Here is a 15,976-nt window from a genome sequence, read left to right on the forward strand (position 1 = left end):
GTAAGTGGGTGGTTCTATGAACCACTTTTTAATCATAACTCAAGCATAACAGATAAATTACAGTATGATAAGAAACATGCCAAAGAGATAACAGTACAAATTCAGATACTAAACGAGATAGAACTAGGACAGTTAGCGTAGGTATTCATATCATTTACAATATTTACAGTGGTACTTTGGTTCATTTGGCTAGCTGATTTATAGTCATAGCACTGGAAGGAAATTCATTTCTAGCTAGTTAATGCTTTACTTCCCTGCATCCAAGAAACACTACATTTGGCACAAAATGTTAAATGCTCAAGAGTTCTTCTTTAAACACTAAGTGGTCATTGATATTTCTAAGGCAGGGTGGAAGCAAATTACACTGGGTAAATGACAGTTAAATAAAGATACTGGTTTACTACTCACGCATCAGTTCTTTGCTTCTTAGCCTCTGCTAGGTCCTGGCACTGCACAATAAGGATGTGAAGTTCCCGCTTCTTCTCATCATAACGCAGGGAAAATTGGATGGCACCCTTCACATCCACACTCCCAAAGTCACCATCACCATACAGACTCATCATACTGCCTCCCACCTAAAAATCATAAAATGCAACAAGGTAAGGAACAGGAGAATGTGGCATGGAAAGGGTCGATTGTTGTTAAAGAATCGCAGTTCATTAAATGATAATTCAGTGAAAGGGCTATGGCACAAGTTAGTTCCATGAATCAAACTGACCTAAAATATTAGGTCTAGGGATTTCACACTCTGAGCTTTAATACTAGAGATTATCTTTCCTTAAACTTTAATATAATATCCTAACTCTAATGTTGCACATTGTTGGAGAAAACAGGAACATGTGGTTTGGCAAATAAATAAAGTTTTCCTGGTTCTGCACTGCAGTGAAGTGCATCCTGGATACCAGATGTGCAACCAATGATCTGTTTATTCAAAATAAATGCTTTTACCTTCTAGTACTTCAATGGTGCAAATTCATCAGCATGCATACCAACAACTGCATGTGGGACAAAAATGAAGTACATGCACAGCTTGAATAACCTGACAGAGGACAATGTAAAGTGGGCACCAGTGCCAATCTAAAATCTATGTCAGCTGATGAGTTAATACCCAATGAACATCATCAATGAAACCTTTAAAGCTTGCAGTAATCTTAGACTGTCCCAGCACCTCACATTCTCCATTAAGATGCATTTTTATCTGCTTGTTATCAGTCTTTCCAAATAAGCAGGAAGTTGGTTGCTATTTCAGATTTAGTTTTACTTTACTGTTTAACACATTTGTAAGCATGTAAATCTCTAGGCACTAAAGCCTCTTTTCAGTGGTAAATGCTTAGTTAAGTGATTTGCTCAGAGTTAGAGTTTGCAAGTGGATACTGAGGGAACCACACTCAAGTCTGTAAAATGATAGCCTTTAGAAGCTTGCTGTCTCTTACCTATTTTGTACTAAATTGATGTAGATCCACCAAATTCATTGTAAAATATGTCAGAGTTGTGTTAGTTAAGGGATCAAGCTCCATACTGGAAGAATATGACCTGAGCTTATGACTACCTTTGCTTAAATAAATGTGATTCAAACGAGAATAAGTGAATTCCAAAACTTAGTATCAACATGTGCCACCCACAGCTGTTATTTAAATATGCTAATTCTGAGATGGCTGTATGTTGGAGTAAGGGGAAAACTCTGAGGTACTGCAACCTTGGACTTATCACAGATTCTCCTTCCATTCATACTTCTTCTGTCAGGCTGAAGATCACAGTCAGAGCCCTTGGAATTTCATTGGGCACTCTAGCAACCATAACTCTGGAACACATCCCCCACTCCCTTCATCAAGACAGATTTCATAGAAGAATGGACTTCAGGAACATGCCTTAGAAATCACTCATTCTACACAGGGTGAGAACTGGCTCACTTGTTCCCAGACCCACAGAGAAAGCCTTATAGCATCTATTCTGGAAGTCAGGCAGGAGCCAACTAGTCCTTTTCTTCACTACTGTGGGAGATGTTGAGTGGGGGCTATCACTGCGACTATGGTGACCCTACCTCTTAACCCCTCCCCATAACAGCCAGTGGCTGTCCTATGTTGCTGCCAGGAAATGAGTTAGCCTCCAGATGGGAGCCAGTGTGGCTTATATGTTGGAAACAGCCACCATGACCTGATTGGCTGAATCCTGATGTGCCTCCAGTTTGCTTACTGGAGCCAGTAGTGTAGCAGGTCTGCCTCCCTTAACCCACGATGAAGAATCTGGTGTAAAGGGCCCACTCCTGTCTTTCCTGCCTGACCCTTACTGTGCTCCATTGTCTATGCACACTAAGGTCATCTGGAGAATAGTCAGGGCTTTATCCATATATGAAATTGTGCCAGGCTTTAGGAACAGTTTTGAAAACTTTCTGAAGCTTATGAATAAGCATCCTGGAGACACCTCTTATCAGCTCAGATATACTCCCTCAGTCAAAATGCCTTCAGCATAGTTCCAGAACTACCTGACCTTACGTACCATTCCATTTCAGCCTGCTTATAACACTACTGCGTAGAGCATTCTTGACTCTGCAGTATTTGATTTGAACATGCCTGAGGTCTTCTATGAAATTTAGAGTCTGGCAAGTATATCTAATAAATGTACATCTTTACTGGCCTAGAATTAGTGGTTTTAGAATATAGTCTAAACTTTGGAGCATACACCAGTGTGGATGTTTATCATATATATACTCATGTGACAGAACTCCACTGATGCATGCATTAATTTGAATACTGGAGTTATATTTGTTTTGCCATGTGCAAGGGTTGTGGCTACAAGGCTTCACATACATAAAGGGTTGAGACATATGTACATCAACATGTAAGACACTGTTTTTAATTGTTGTACACAGAGATATACTCCTCAGTCAAAATGCCTTCAGTGAAAGATGGCCACCTATAAAGCCAGCTTACATGTACCTTCTTGACTGGAAACCATGTTAAAATAAAATCAGTGTCAACTGAACTTCAGACAAATGCTACCAAAGAATATAATCACTGAAAGAGTTCAGGTTTGCAACCTTGTTACACTATTACACCACCTCACACTATCTTTTAAAGTACACTTACCTACTTAATAAATGAGTTTATGAAGTTCATGAAAAAGTAAAAAAAAAAAAAAAAGCTCATGAATTTTGTTTCAGTGCTGTAATACTGTAATGTTGGAAACAGCCACCATGACCTGATTGGCTGAATCCTGATGTGCCTCCAGTTTGCTTACTGGAGCCAGTAGTGTAGCAGGTCTGCCTCCCTTAACCCACGATGAAGTATCTGGTGTAAAGGGCCCACTCCTGTCTTTCCTGCCTGACCCTTACTGTGCTCCATTGTCTATGCAAACTAAGGTCATCTGGAGAATAGTCAGGGCTTTATCCATCTATGAAATTGTGCCAGGCTTTAGGAACAGTTTTGAAAACTTTCTGAAGCTTATGAATAAGCATCCTGGAGACACCTCTTATCAGCTCAGATATACTCCCTCAGTCAAAATGCCTTCAGCATAGTTCCAGAACTACCTGACCTTACGTACCATTCCATTTCAGCCTGCTTACAACACTACTGCGTAGAGCATTCTTGACTCTGCAGTATTTGATTTGAACATGCCTGAGGTCTTCTATGAAATTTAGAGTCTGGCAAGTATATCTAATAAATGTACATCTTTACTGGCCTAGAATTAGTGGTTTTAGAATATAGTCTATACTTTGGAGCATACACCAGTGTGGATGTTTATCATATATATACTCATGTGACAGAACTCCACTGATGCATGCATTAATTTGAATACTGGAGTTATATTTGTTTTGCCATGTGCAAGGGTTGTGGCTACAAGGCTTCACATACATAAAGGGTTGAGACATATGTACATCAACATGTAAGACACTGTTTTTAATTGTTGTACACAGAGATATACTCCTCAGTCAAAATGCCTTCAGTGAAAGATGGCCACCTATAAGGCCAGCTTACATGTACCTTCTTGACTGGAAGCCATGTTAAAATAAAATCAGTGTCAACTGAACTTCAGACAAATGCTACCAAAGAATATAATCACTGAAAGAGTTCAGGCTTGCAACCTTGTTACACTATTACACCACCTCACACTATCTTTTAAAGTACACTTACCTACTTAATAAATGAGTTTATGAAGTTCATGAAAAAGTAAAAAAAAAAAAAAAAAGCTCATGAATTTTGTTTCAGTGCTGTAATACTATCACGTTTTACTATAAACTGCTAAACATGCAGTTGTCAGAGCAGAAAATTACAATTAAAAAGCCAACTACACAGCAACACACCTGACATATGGTTAGATTTCTGGTTTACTACTGAAATTATGAAACTGCATTGGTCGACCGGTCACAATGTTGACCCGAAATGCTGAATCTGCAATGTTGAAAGAGCAGCCAAGTCAAAACTGAATACATCCACACCTGTAGTTCGATGCGCTTGACATATCAGGAGGTGATGTCAGTCACCCATGCTATACAGCTTAAAGTACCGTGACACTTCACAGTCAACGATATGTGTGTTTAACTATTTTGCAGGGGGGGGCAAGCCTCCATGCACACCCTGCAAATTATATATACCAACCCCGAGATTGCACTACAATGAGGAAATGGGTTAATTCCCTGCTTCTCACTGAACCATGATCTCCACACAAAATTCCAAACTCAGATTATTGAAGTACACTACCCATTCTGTGTTGTGTACTCAATGCATTTTGGTTCGCACAAATACTTGTTGGAAATCTACATTTCGATAATGTCACACTCAACTGACTGCCATTCTCAAACATGATCGGAAACCCAGATTTTCATTTTGCTATTTAAATACAACCTCTGATGCTGAATACTTCTTGACAGGAAGAGGTTGTCAGTGATGGCTGATATGGTTTTTGCCCAAAGAAAGTATTGGCTAGCATGGTGAATTCACGGAAGGAACTCCAAACTTGCTTGGACTCTAGCATATGACCTTACCAACTGGCCTAGGATTTATCTCAAGGACTCAGCTTACAGAATTTGAAACCTCCCAGCCTTACAGAATTTGAAACCTCCCAGCCTGCTGACACAAAGAAACAGTCAGCCTCCTGTGTGATCATCCTACCTTGGTCTTGTATGTATTAAATGGGGTGAACTGACTGGGCACAAGTACTTCTTTTCAGGATTAATAAACAAAAGTAATGGAATGGATGAAGACCAGGAAGATTTATTGAATGAGGTATAAATAGTAGACAGATTAGTTTAATAGAGTACATCTGATGAAGTGTTGGGATACAAACGAAAATGCAGTTGGATTAATAGCGTTTATGCTGTGACCTTTCCTTTGTCGTTTTATGTGGTCTAATTTTTGATCGTGACTGCTTTGGAATAAAATTTTGAACATTTAAGCTTCCTGGTCTTCATCCATTCCATTACTTTTGTTTATTGGTTGTTTCACCTCGCTTTTTGTGGATTCTTCTTTTCAGGATTAACCCAACAGCGCTATCTAGTTAAGTGGCTTGCTCAGTCACAAAGTAGTTTTATTTAAATGAATGGAATCAAACCCCTTGGACTAAAGGATGAAACTAAACTCCAGGCCCAAACTTGTATACCTACTTCCCAGGGAGATTCTGAACTATGCTTTTTCATTCCTGGGGAATGCTATTCTGTAATATACTGTATTAGGCAGTGATGGACATCTTCATCCATCATGTGTACTTAGTACTCAGAGAAATCACTCAGATCTGTAGATGATTCTGATACATCTGGAATTACTGCCAGTCTCCAAGCAATCATCCTTCCATTCAGGGAACACAAGTAATTTTTGTCTTGTGGATGTTCCATTACAACAGTACTAAGAAATATAAAATCATTTAGCAAATAAACAAAAAAACCCACATTGCTCAGCTAGTCTGCCATTCCCGTAATGAAGAACCTGCATTGGCTTATCCACTAGAATTGGCTTATGTCAGTGGCTTGTATACTTGAATCTTCCCAGTCTCTGATTCCACACTTTTTTGTAAGGCTTTTTTTTTTGCATTTACATTACTGTCTGTGAAAAAGTACTTACTTACATTATCTCTTTGGCATTAATCCCTGAATTTAAAAACTGTACGTAAAAACTGGACGTATGATTCTTTTGTGGATCGGTTAATAATGATGCTGATTGGGAGAGCAATGCCATCAGCAGCACATTTTAGGAAGGAAGAGGGAATATTGTCGGGAGTTTTAGAGATAAGTTTGGACAAAAGTTTTTTTATAAAGTTGGTGGAAATGGGTTTGAGTTCAAACAGATGAGGTGAGTTAGAAGAGGGAGAGTGTGGAGCAGTTGGGTTATTATTGGGAAATGTCTTGATGAGGGTAGTAATAGTTTCTATGAAAAATGAGTTAAATTCAGAGCCTAGTTCGAGGTCAGATTTACTTGGGTCAGGACAGGGATTATTCTTGGAGCCTGGATTGAGGAGTGAGTTTATTGAGTTCCAGAATTTTTTGGGGTTTTTATTGTTATTGGACTGAAGTTTGATATAGTAAGATTTTTTGTCTTTGGTGATTAGTCGTTTTGCATGGTTGCAGAGCTGTTTATATTGGAGCAAGGTATTGGCCAGTTTATTGTTTTGGTAAAGCTTCCATAGTTTGTCTCTGTGGTGCATAATCTGTTTTGTCTCTTTGGATAGCCAAGGGGCAATTTTAGTTTTTATCCTTTTGTTTCTAAGTGGGGCTAGTGAGTTTAAAGTATCAAGGAAGACAGAGTTGAAGTATTCTATAGCCTTGTCAAGAGGAAGGAAGTTTAGAATTTGCCAGTTCATTTGTTTGAAAGTATTTGAGAAACTAGTTTGGTTGAAGCTACTAAGGTTACGAGTTTGAATGTATTGATGCTGGTGTGGGCAGGAACTAGTTGAGCGATGCATAAAGGCTGGGAGATGATCGCTAAAGGTATCAGGAATTGTGCCAGAATTGGTTATTTTATTTGGATCTGAAACTAGGATCCAATCTATAGTGGATCCGGGGGGGGGGTTATTTTGTTAGTTCGAGTGAGGGAGAGGATTATTTGAGTGAAGTTATAGAGGCTAATGGATAGGGAGGGAGAGGGGCAATTGATTTTATTCCAGTCAATATTCACATCACCAAGGATATAAGTTTCATAGTTAATTTCAGTAGAGGCCCATAGGATAATATTTTCAAGTGTAGATATATTGTTACCAGGTGAGATATATAGGGCAATGATAAAGATATTTTTATGTTTATTTAGTTTTAGAATTCCAGCAGTTAGTTCAGTGTTCTGGAATTGGAATCTGAAGGGTAATTAAGGTAAGAAGGTTGGAGTAGACTAGGGCAGTGCCTCCACCTTTTTTATTTAGTTGGTCATTTCTGAGACAATGAAATCCTGGGGGCAGAATCTCAGAGTTGGAGATAAAAGACTTGAGCCAGGTTTCGGAGCTCGCTAAGATATCTGGTTGGTTATGGCTTAAACAAGCTTGAAATTGGTGTACTTTGTTGTTTAGACTTTGTGCATTAATTGTAAAAATCTTTAAGGTGTTGAGATAGGAGGAAGAGGGTAAGGGATGACTGTTGTTAATAAAGGATGTAGGACCAGGGTTAGGATGGATATCACCAGCTTGGACTAAGTTGTTAAAGGAGATATCCTTTAACCATATTGGTCTGTCAGGCATGAATTTTGATAGATTGTAGATTGGAGCAGGTGACAGTGTCTTGACTTCAGAGGAGAAGAGTTTAGGGTGAAATAGGTGCAGAGGGTTGGCCCGAATGAGATAGAGTGGAAATGGGAGTAAGAATGAGGGAGAAGGTGGGTTTGTATTGTAGTTGTCTTTGTAGGTGGTATTGGACAAGCATAGGTGGAATATGACGTAGTATAAGGGAAGTAGGAACATAAAGAGGAGGCTGGGTGACTGGAGGGTGTGATAACTTGAGGACAGCATGTTGGTGCAAACAGAGAGTGGTATGACTGGTTAGGAAAATAGAGAAGGCTATGAAGAAAAAAGGGTTTAAAAAGTGATGGGAGGTATTCTAGAGCTTTAAGGAAAGAGGAGGGGACTATAATTATTGGGTGGAGTACAGATTACAGAGTTTAAGAAGGATGGCTATAGGTGGGAGGAGTAATGAAAGGGGAGCTGGTATTGAGTAATTAGGCTGAGAGGGTGGGGTAAGATAGGAATAAAGCTAGGAGTACTGGGGGCGGGTGGAAATTGGGGGCATGGTAGGAGAGTGGAGTGAGCCCATAGGGTGAACGGAGCGGGAAAGAACACTAGAGGTGAGTATGGCAGAAAAAGTATCAGCAAAGAGAAGTTTAAAGGCTGTAGTTGGAAGGTATGAGCTAAATATTTCCAGCAAGAAAATGAAGGCTGTCTTTACAGAGGGTGGTTTAGCAGGGGGGAGAAAATATTTACAGTCTAAGGATATTAACTCACAACCGTTTGTGAAAAAATAAAACTTGTTGGCATTATAAAAAAATATCTAGGATTTATATTGGTAGATGCTGCCACCTAATTGTAGAAGGAGATAGCAAACAGCAGATACAGTTGGACCAGTCTTAGGTTTAAATATATTCTAGGGTAGTGATAACAGGAGGGGGAGTGGGCAAACAGTCTGCAGTAGGATGCTAGAATGCACACATGGGAGGGAAGACTGACTCTATAGATAGTACATCAAGTCTACATTTAATTAGTGTTAAGCAACATACATTTGCACAATCTTGTTGGGGGGGTCTTCTCAGCAGTATTTTTCTAAGTACCAGGCAAGCTGGTCATCTCAGGGTGTCTTCAGGTGATAGCTGGTGGTATTCCTTTTGCGTTTAAAGCAGGGAGGGAGCACCCGGGATGGATTAATTTACACAATCTTGTTGGGGGGGGGTCTTCTCAGTAGTATTTTTCTAAGTACCAGGCAAGCTGGCCAATTCAGGGTGTCTTCAGGTGATGGCCAGAGGTATTCCTTGTGCTTATAAAGCAGGGAGGGAGCACCTGGGATGGATTAATTTACACAATCTTGTTGGGGGGTCTTTTTAGTAGCATTTTTCTAAGTACCAGCAAGCTGGCCTACTCAGGGTGTCTTCAGGTGATGGCTGGTGGTATTCCTTTTGTGTTTAAAGCAGGGAGGGAGCACCCGGGATGGATTAATTTACACAATCTTGTTGGGGGTCTTCTCAGTAGTATTTTTCTAAGTACCAGGCAAGCTGGCCAATTCAGGGTGTCTTCAAGTGATGGCCAGAGGTATTCCTTTTGTGTTTAAAGCAGGGAGGGAGCACCCAGGATGGATTAATTTACACAATCTTGTTGGGGGGTCTTCTCAGTAGTATTTTTCTAAGTACCAGGCAAGCTGGCCAATTCAGGGTGTCTTCAGGTGATGGCCGGAGGTATTCCTTTTGCTTTTAAAGAAGGGAGTGAGCACCCGGGATGGATTAATTTACACAATCTTGTTGGGGGTCTTCTCAGTAGTATTTTTCTAAGTACCAGGCAAGCTCGCCACTTCAGGTTGTCTTCAGGTGATGGCCAGAGGTATTCCTTTTGTGTTTAAAGCAGAGAGGGAGCACCCGGGATAGATTAATTTACATAATCTTGTTGGGGGGGGTCTTCTCATTAGTATTTTTCTAAGTACCAGGCAAGCTGGCCAATTCAGGGTGTCTTCAGGTGATGGCTGGAGGTATTCCTTTTGTGTTTAAAGCAGAGAGGGAGCACCCGGGAAGGATTAATTTACACAATCTTGTTGGGGTGGGGGGGTCTTCTCAGCAGTATTTTTCTAAGTACCAGGCAAGCTGGCCAATTCAGGGTGTCTTCAGGTGATGGCCGGAGGTATTACTTTTGTGTTTAAAACAGGGTGGGAGCACCCGGATGGATTAATTTACACAATCTTGCTGGAGGGTCTTCTCAATAGTATTTTTCTAAGTACCAGGCAAGCTGGCCAATCCAGGGTGTCTTCAGGTGATGGCCGGAGGTATTCCTTTTGCATTTAAAGCAGGGAGGGAGCACTCGGGATGGATTAATTTACACAATCTTGTTGGGAGGTCTTCTCAGTAGTATTTGTCTAAGTACCAGGCAAGCTGGCCAATTCAGGGTGTCTTCAGGTGATGGCCAGAGGTATTTCTTTTGTGTTTAAAGCAGGGAGGGAGCACCCAGGATGGATTAATTTACACAATCTTGTTTGGGGGTCTTCTCAGTAGTATTTTTCTAAGTAACAGGCAAGCTGGCCAATTCAGGGTTTTTTTTCAGGTGATGGCCGGAGTTATTCCTTTTGCATTTAAAGCAGGGAGGGAGCACCTGGGATGGATTAATTTACACAATCTTGCTGGGGGGGGGGGGTCTTTTCAGTAGTATTTTTTTAAGTACCAGGCAAGCTGGCCAATTCAGGGTGTTTTCAGGTGATGGCCGCAGGTATTCCTTTTGCGTTTAAAGCAGGGAGGGAGCACCCGGGATGGATTATGGGAGGCAAAAACATGCAGCCTAATCCGCAGGACCAGCATAGAGGAGCTGTGGATGCTCAGATGCTCAGGACAGGGAGTAGGCAGTTTTTGAAAGAGTTTTTATCATTATTCCTGTCCAAGAAGTCTAATAATTAGCCACAGTGCTGGTAATGTCCCATTGCTCTACATGGATGTTTCTTCTCTTATAAGTATGAATCTAAAAGCAAAAAATTGTGACACATTAAGAGGAAAGCAAATGAACATAAACAGAAGCGCATACTTCTGTCCTTTTAGATAAGTCCCTTATATAATTGTACCATTAAGGAAAAATAATATAGAAAATTGTAGATAAACATTTTGTTTATTTGGAACCTAGACAAAAAGTAAAGTGAATCATATGTGTTTGCTTCATATGATCTACTTACAAACTGCAGGGTTCAGAACAAACCATATACCAAAATAATCTTTCAAATGTAATAAAGTTTCACGGTTCTTGTATAATAAAACTAAACAAATGCCTGCAAAGCTCTCTTTTCTGTAGTCATAATTATGATTCATCTAACACAGTTAATACACGAGTGAGGTAAAAATGCAACAGATACATACTGTACTGGAAGACTGTAGACTGGCCAAGGATGCAGATCTGGAAGTATCTCTTTGTTGAGGATTGATGACATGGTTGCTATTGTGTTTTGAACCAAGGTCGTCATCACTGAGGTCTGGATCACTCTGTGGACAGAAAGAGAGACAGAGTGAAAAAGAGTTTGTAAAAGTTTGCCTTTTGTTTTGTGTTCCAATTCCCATAATCCATCTGAACTACAGGAAAGTTATAAACAGGCAAACAAATAAATACATGCTATTTTAGTCATCAAAGGCTAGAAAAACAACCTAAAACAGATTTCAACCTCTTCAGGCAGTAAGATATTTAGAGGGCAGTTTGCAACATGTCATTCAAACAGTGTACCCATATACAACATTTATATTTGCCCCAGCAGATCGCCTACTGTATGCTGGATTGTAGCTAGCACCCTAGTACTTCCCCATTAATCATTCTTCCTTTTCCAGCCATGCTATGCCATATCATTTTGAAGTCATCTCTGGATTTGTTATTCATCACCCAGACCAGTTGTGACTGGTCCCTACTCTAGGCCAACAATCAAAGGGACTCAATCCTCACCACTGACTCCAGAGCAAAGATGGATTCACACAGTATTTTCAGATGCAGCTCCCTGGACCAAGCACAAGTTCCCTTAAGAGCACACAGGGACCATGCTCCAGTCCTGGGACTGGACTCTCTTTCGCTCTCCAGACTCGCACAGTACTCCACACTGACCACTTTGGAGTCTGGGTCCCTGTTCCCAGTAGCTGGCACACCACTTGGATATTTCAGTTTCACACACACATACATACCTGGGAAAAGCTGGACAGATTTACTAGCTATGCGTCTTTCTGCCCAGAGTCTGAGCTAATCACGCCACCACCAGTCAGCTACCCTAAGGCTCTTACAAAGGGTTCCCAATTATACTGTGTAAAATTAATACTAATAGGAATGGTAGAGTGTGAACAAAGAAGCAAGGCTTTCAGGAATGGCCACAGTGTCACTAAAATAAGCATAAGTACTCTCAAGATGTTAAAAGTATTTTCTAAAGGACCAGCCACAATGAAATGAATTAAAATATTTAATGATAAACAATAAAACAGAAAACAGGAGCATATTGAATACAATAAACAATAGTGTTTCAACCACAGAGATATAAAATATAATACAGTTGGATAGTTTCTCACAGATGCAGAAAGCAATAATAAACTATTCTCACTAAATGTCCCTGACTGACTAAAGAATTACTGTTCCCTGACTATTTACTAAAGCAAGGCAAGCTGAAGTGTGCTGAGTGTCCTACTACAGCAAAAGCCAGATGATGTCTGTCTCTGTCTGTGTAGATATGTGAAATGTATATCCTGTCATAAATCTTTCCTGTCAGGTTCCAAAGTGCTGCTGTGAGAGTTTCAAAGAAACCAGATGCTGGTTAGAGGATGACATCACCTATGGTCACCTGAATCTGGTACAATACACACACACAGAGCTTTGCTAAGATCTATGGCAGCATCTAAAAGCTATAACACAATTTCAAACTTTCCACTTTTCCAGGGTTCTCTGATAAAATGTATACATTTAATCAGTTTGGAGAAGATAGCTGTCATAAATGACTGCTATTTATGTATAACCTCTACTCCCCCCTTTTCAAAAGGATACATTTATCTCAGATATTAAATTAAGATGTGATAAAACAGATTTTAACAGGAATATGTACAAAATTGGAAAATAATTATTATGTTTAATCTTTTGTGAAGTTAGTATGCACAAATGGGTAAACCCTGAATAGAATGAATGTTTATATGGTTGAAATTTGTAAGTCCAGCTGTAGTCAAATGCTACTGTTGTTGAAAGCTAATAATGTCAAACACATATGGTCAAACAGCAAGGTAATCAGTTGAATGTTAAGGGAAATTCATGTAAACTGGCTCCATGTACGCAGAGGTGTTTGCTGCCTGGACTATCATCTTACATATGAAGCTGGAAGTCAACTCTCAACATATATCTGTTACCCTAGGGTGGAACCATTCTGTCACAATGTGGAAAGCCTCTCTTAAATAGAGGCAGGTATGTCTACTATCTTGAGGAAACAAGTAAAGGGAAAAAGTACCAGGCTTTTTAAATGAAATGGAGGGTGAAGTGTCAAAGCTAGGCTATTGGAAGCAGCTACAGAAATCCTCTGCATATTATCATATGCCTGACCCAAGCTAGGTGGAATGATACAAGGCTTCAGTGGACTTGCGGCTCAACTCTACAACCAACTGGAATGCACCATATGTTATCGTTGAAGAGGTCTGGGTGTCTGCATTTGCAGAAGTAGCAGTGGTACTACCATCATTTTATTTTTTATTTTTTTTATTTATTTAACATTTGTTGACTGGGAATGTCCGACTAGGTTCCACAGAGCCTGTTTTCAGTGGAGGCCCGGGGAGAAATGCTCCAGATGCATGTCTTTGGAATGTGGGAGGAAACCCGGAGGAAACCCACGCGAACACAGGGAGAGCATGCAAACTCCACACAGAAGGCACCCCAGCCGAGAATCGAACCGGAGAACCTCTTACTGTGAGGCGACAACGTTAACCGCTGCACCACTGTGCCGCCCATCATGAAGGGCTTTGGTACTGCCTTTGAATGGCTATTAGTGGTGAGGTTTGGTAACAGACTCTTCAAAAATGCTTACCTTGGAGGGCATAGAGATCACACCCTGGATTTAAATTACAGTGAGTTTATTTCTAAGATGTTTACTGATTATACCATCTGGTTTACTGTCATTATTTTTCAACTTTGCAGACTCTGACTTATCTCTATGTGAAGTCCATCTGGCTTAAGGATGGCATGTTCCTGACTAACAGAACCGGTTGTCATCAGCATTTAAAGTTTGCATGACTTCGTGGACATATGTGGCATGACCAGGACTGTGCCATTTTCTCCTTCCTCATGTGTAAGAAGTTCCTTTGAGCATATAATTTCTTATGGCAGTGTCTCTATGAACTTTTGGATACCCATGGTTTAGTGGCTTTTGTCTATTTTCTGCATAATGACTTTGAGCCCCACTCCTGTGTTCACAGTGGCCAAGAGTGTGCCTGAGGCTCAGAGAAGGGATGTCTCTTCCACTATCCACAGTGCGTGTGTGTGTGTGTATATATATATATATATATATATATATATATATATATATATGTGTGTGTGTGTGTGTGTGTGTGTGTGTGTGTGTATCTATGCTGCAAACTACAATCTTCTCAACAAGTAACTCATTGCTTTTGCATTTTTCCATCTGCGTGATATAATTGATGATAAACCTGAGTTCACCCATGTTGCTGTTCTACTACTAAAATGCTTTGAGGTTTGTTTTTTTTGGTAAACTATGCAAATTTCCAACTTGTGATGCTGTCTCGTCTCACTTTCCATCCACAGTTCCAGAGTCCTTTTGGAACAAGGTAGCCCTGAACAGGCATCGATGTCCAAGGACACAAAACTCAGTGGATGTTTGGCATAAGTGAGTGCAGGATGCCAAGTTGTTGATTTAAGGTCTGTCATGGCAGTGCTAGTCCATGAGCTGAGGAGCTGTGGGAACAGAGACAGTGGAGAAAACCATCTTCCTGTTTTTTTTTGTGTGTATTACACAGGCACGCTACACTTTTCATGGCAGCTATCATACTATCATTTGTCTCATTTTGAACCTACAGAAGAAATTCTTCAGAGAAGTAAAACGCAGACACTGAGAAATTGTTTAACCCACGCTTACTTTTAACCATTATTGTATTGTATTTACAAATTGTTAAAAAAATAAATTTCACAAAAAACATCACTACTATGTCTGTGTTTGTCTTCTCTGAAGGCTTCCTTCCACACAGTGAATGCAATCTGTCCATCACACCAACAGCAGGCATTACAATGCAAGCATGCAAAAAACAGGAAGAGGGCTTTCTCCACTGTTTTTGTTCCCGAAGGTAATCCGAAATTATTCCCCAGCAATACACACTCTGAATGCCACTTTACACTGTTTCATGGCCTCGTTTTTACCGAAATAAGCGAAAGTCACAACCGCGAAAATCTGGTTGCGATAATACTTAAGTACCAAAATAATATATAGACAAGGAAAATCCATTCGAACTTCGATGTAAACACATGCAGAGTAATTACTTTTGCTCATGTAAGGTTACACAGCATAATTAGCTGAGGGTAACCATGTTAAAGATCTTGGCATAATAGTCAATACAAAATTGGAAATTGTTTTATTTGTTTGTTAAGTGGTAAGCCCAATAGACACACGTGTCCCTTTTCAGTGCTAACCCAATAGCAATGTCTGGTTGAGTAACTTTTTCAGAGATATACAGTAGATAAATGAAGGGGGGAACCGAACCCTGTACCCTAGACTACAGGAAGCAGCATGTTAACAGCTCAGCGCCTTAATCCTCTACACTAACTGCCAGAGGAAACTGCATGTACTACTGAAGCCAGAGCTGAAGATCACTGGATACTAGATACCTGGTATCTTATGTAACCTGTTTAAGCATCCGAACAATACTTGGAAACAGGCTTTCCTTCTATTTATATACTAGAGAGAAAATTTACTGACACAATATCATTGCTTACAGGGCTTGGTTATTTAGACCATTTTAGTATTAACTATGGATTTATTACAGACAAATTATGACCTGAAGATCTTAAGAGGCAAATCTTTAAGAGTAATATTATGACCGGAATGTTATAAGAATGAGGAGGCATTTAAGTATGGAAACACAAAATGTGTTGTTATAGTTACAAAGCTATAAGGAAAGACAGATTTGCAATGGATGTACTCAAATGGCTATGGAATAAACTACTGGCAGAAAATAGAAGATTCATAAATATTATCCAATTTAAAACAAGAGTCAACATCTGAATAATTAAAAGGAAATTCCTGTGTAATCAGAAGGAGTCTGAGTTCCTAAATAATTTCTGGGCTTGAATTAGATATTTTCCAGTTGATTAATTTATAAATGCA

At 39.9% G+C, this 15,976-nt stretch overlaps 1 protein-coding gene across 2 annotated transcripts in view; it reads right to left on the bottom strand.

Annotated features, from left to right (window-relative positions):
- Nucleotides 1-15,976, bottom strand: part of SYTL1 (synaptotagmin like 1) — a 1,083,808-nt gene that overhangs the window by 270,391 nt on the left and 797,441 nt on the right. For both annotated transcript variants that reach the window (XM_044084360.1, XM_044084368.1), the window contains 2 exons: nt 11,001-11,123; nt 409-575 (listed from right to left, as the gene is read on the bottom strand). In XM_044084360.1, coding sequence (XP_043940295.1) covers nt 409-575; nt 11,001-11,123 — 290 coding nt within the window. The remainder of the gene's footprint in view (nt 1-408; nt 576-11,000; nt 11,124-15,976) is intronic.

The sequence above is a fragment of the Protopterus annectens genome, chromosome 1.part1 (genome assembly GCF_019279795.1).
Source record: "Protopterus annectens isolate FY-2018-M chromosome 1.part1, PAN1.0, whole genome shotgun sequence".
NCBI lineage: Eukaryota > Metazoa > Chordata > Ceratodontiformes > Protopteridae > Protopterus > Protopterus annectens.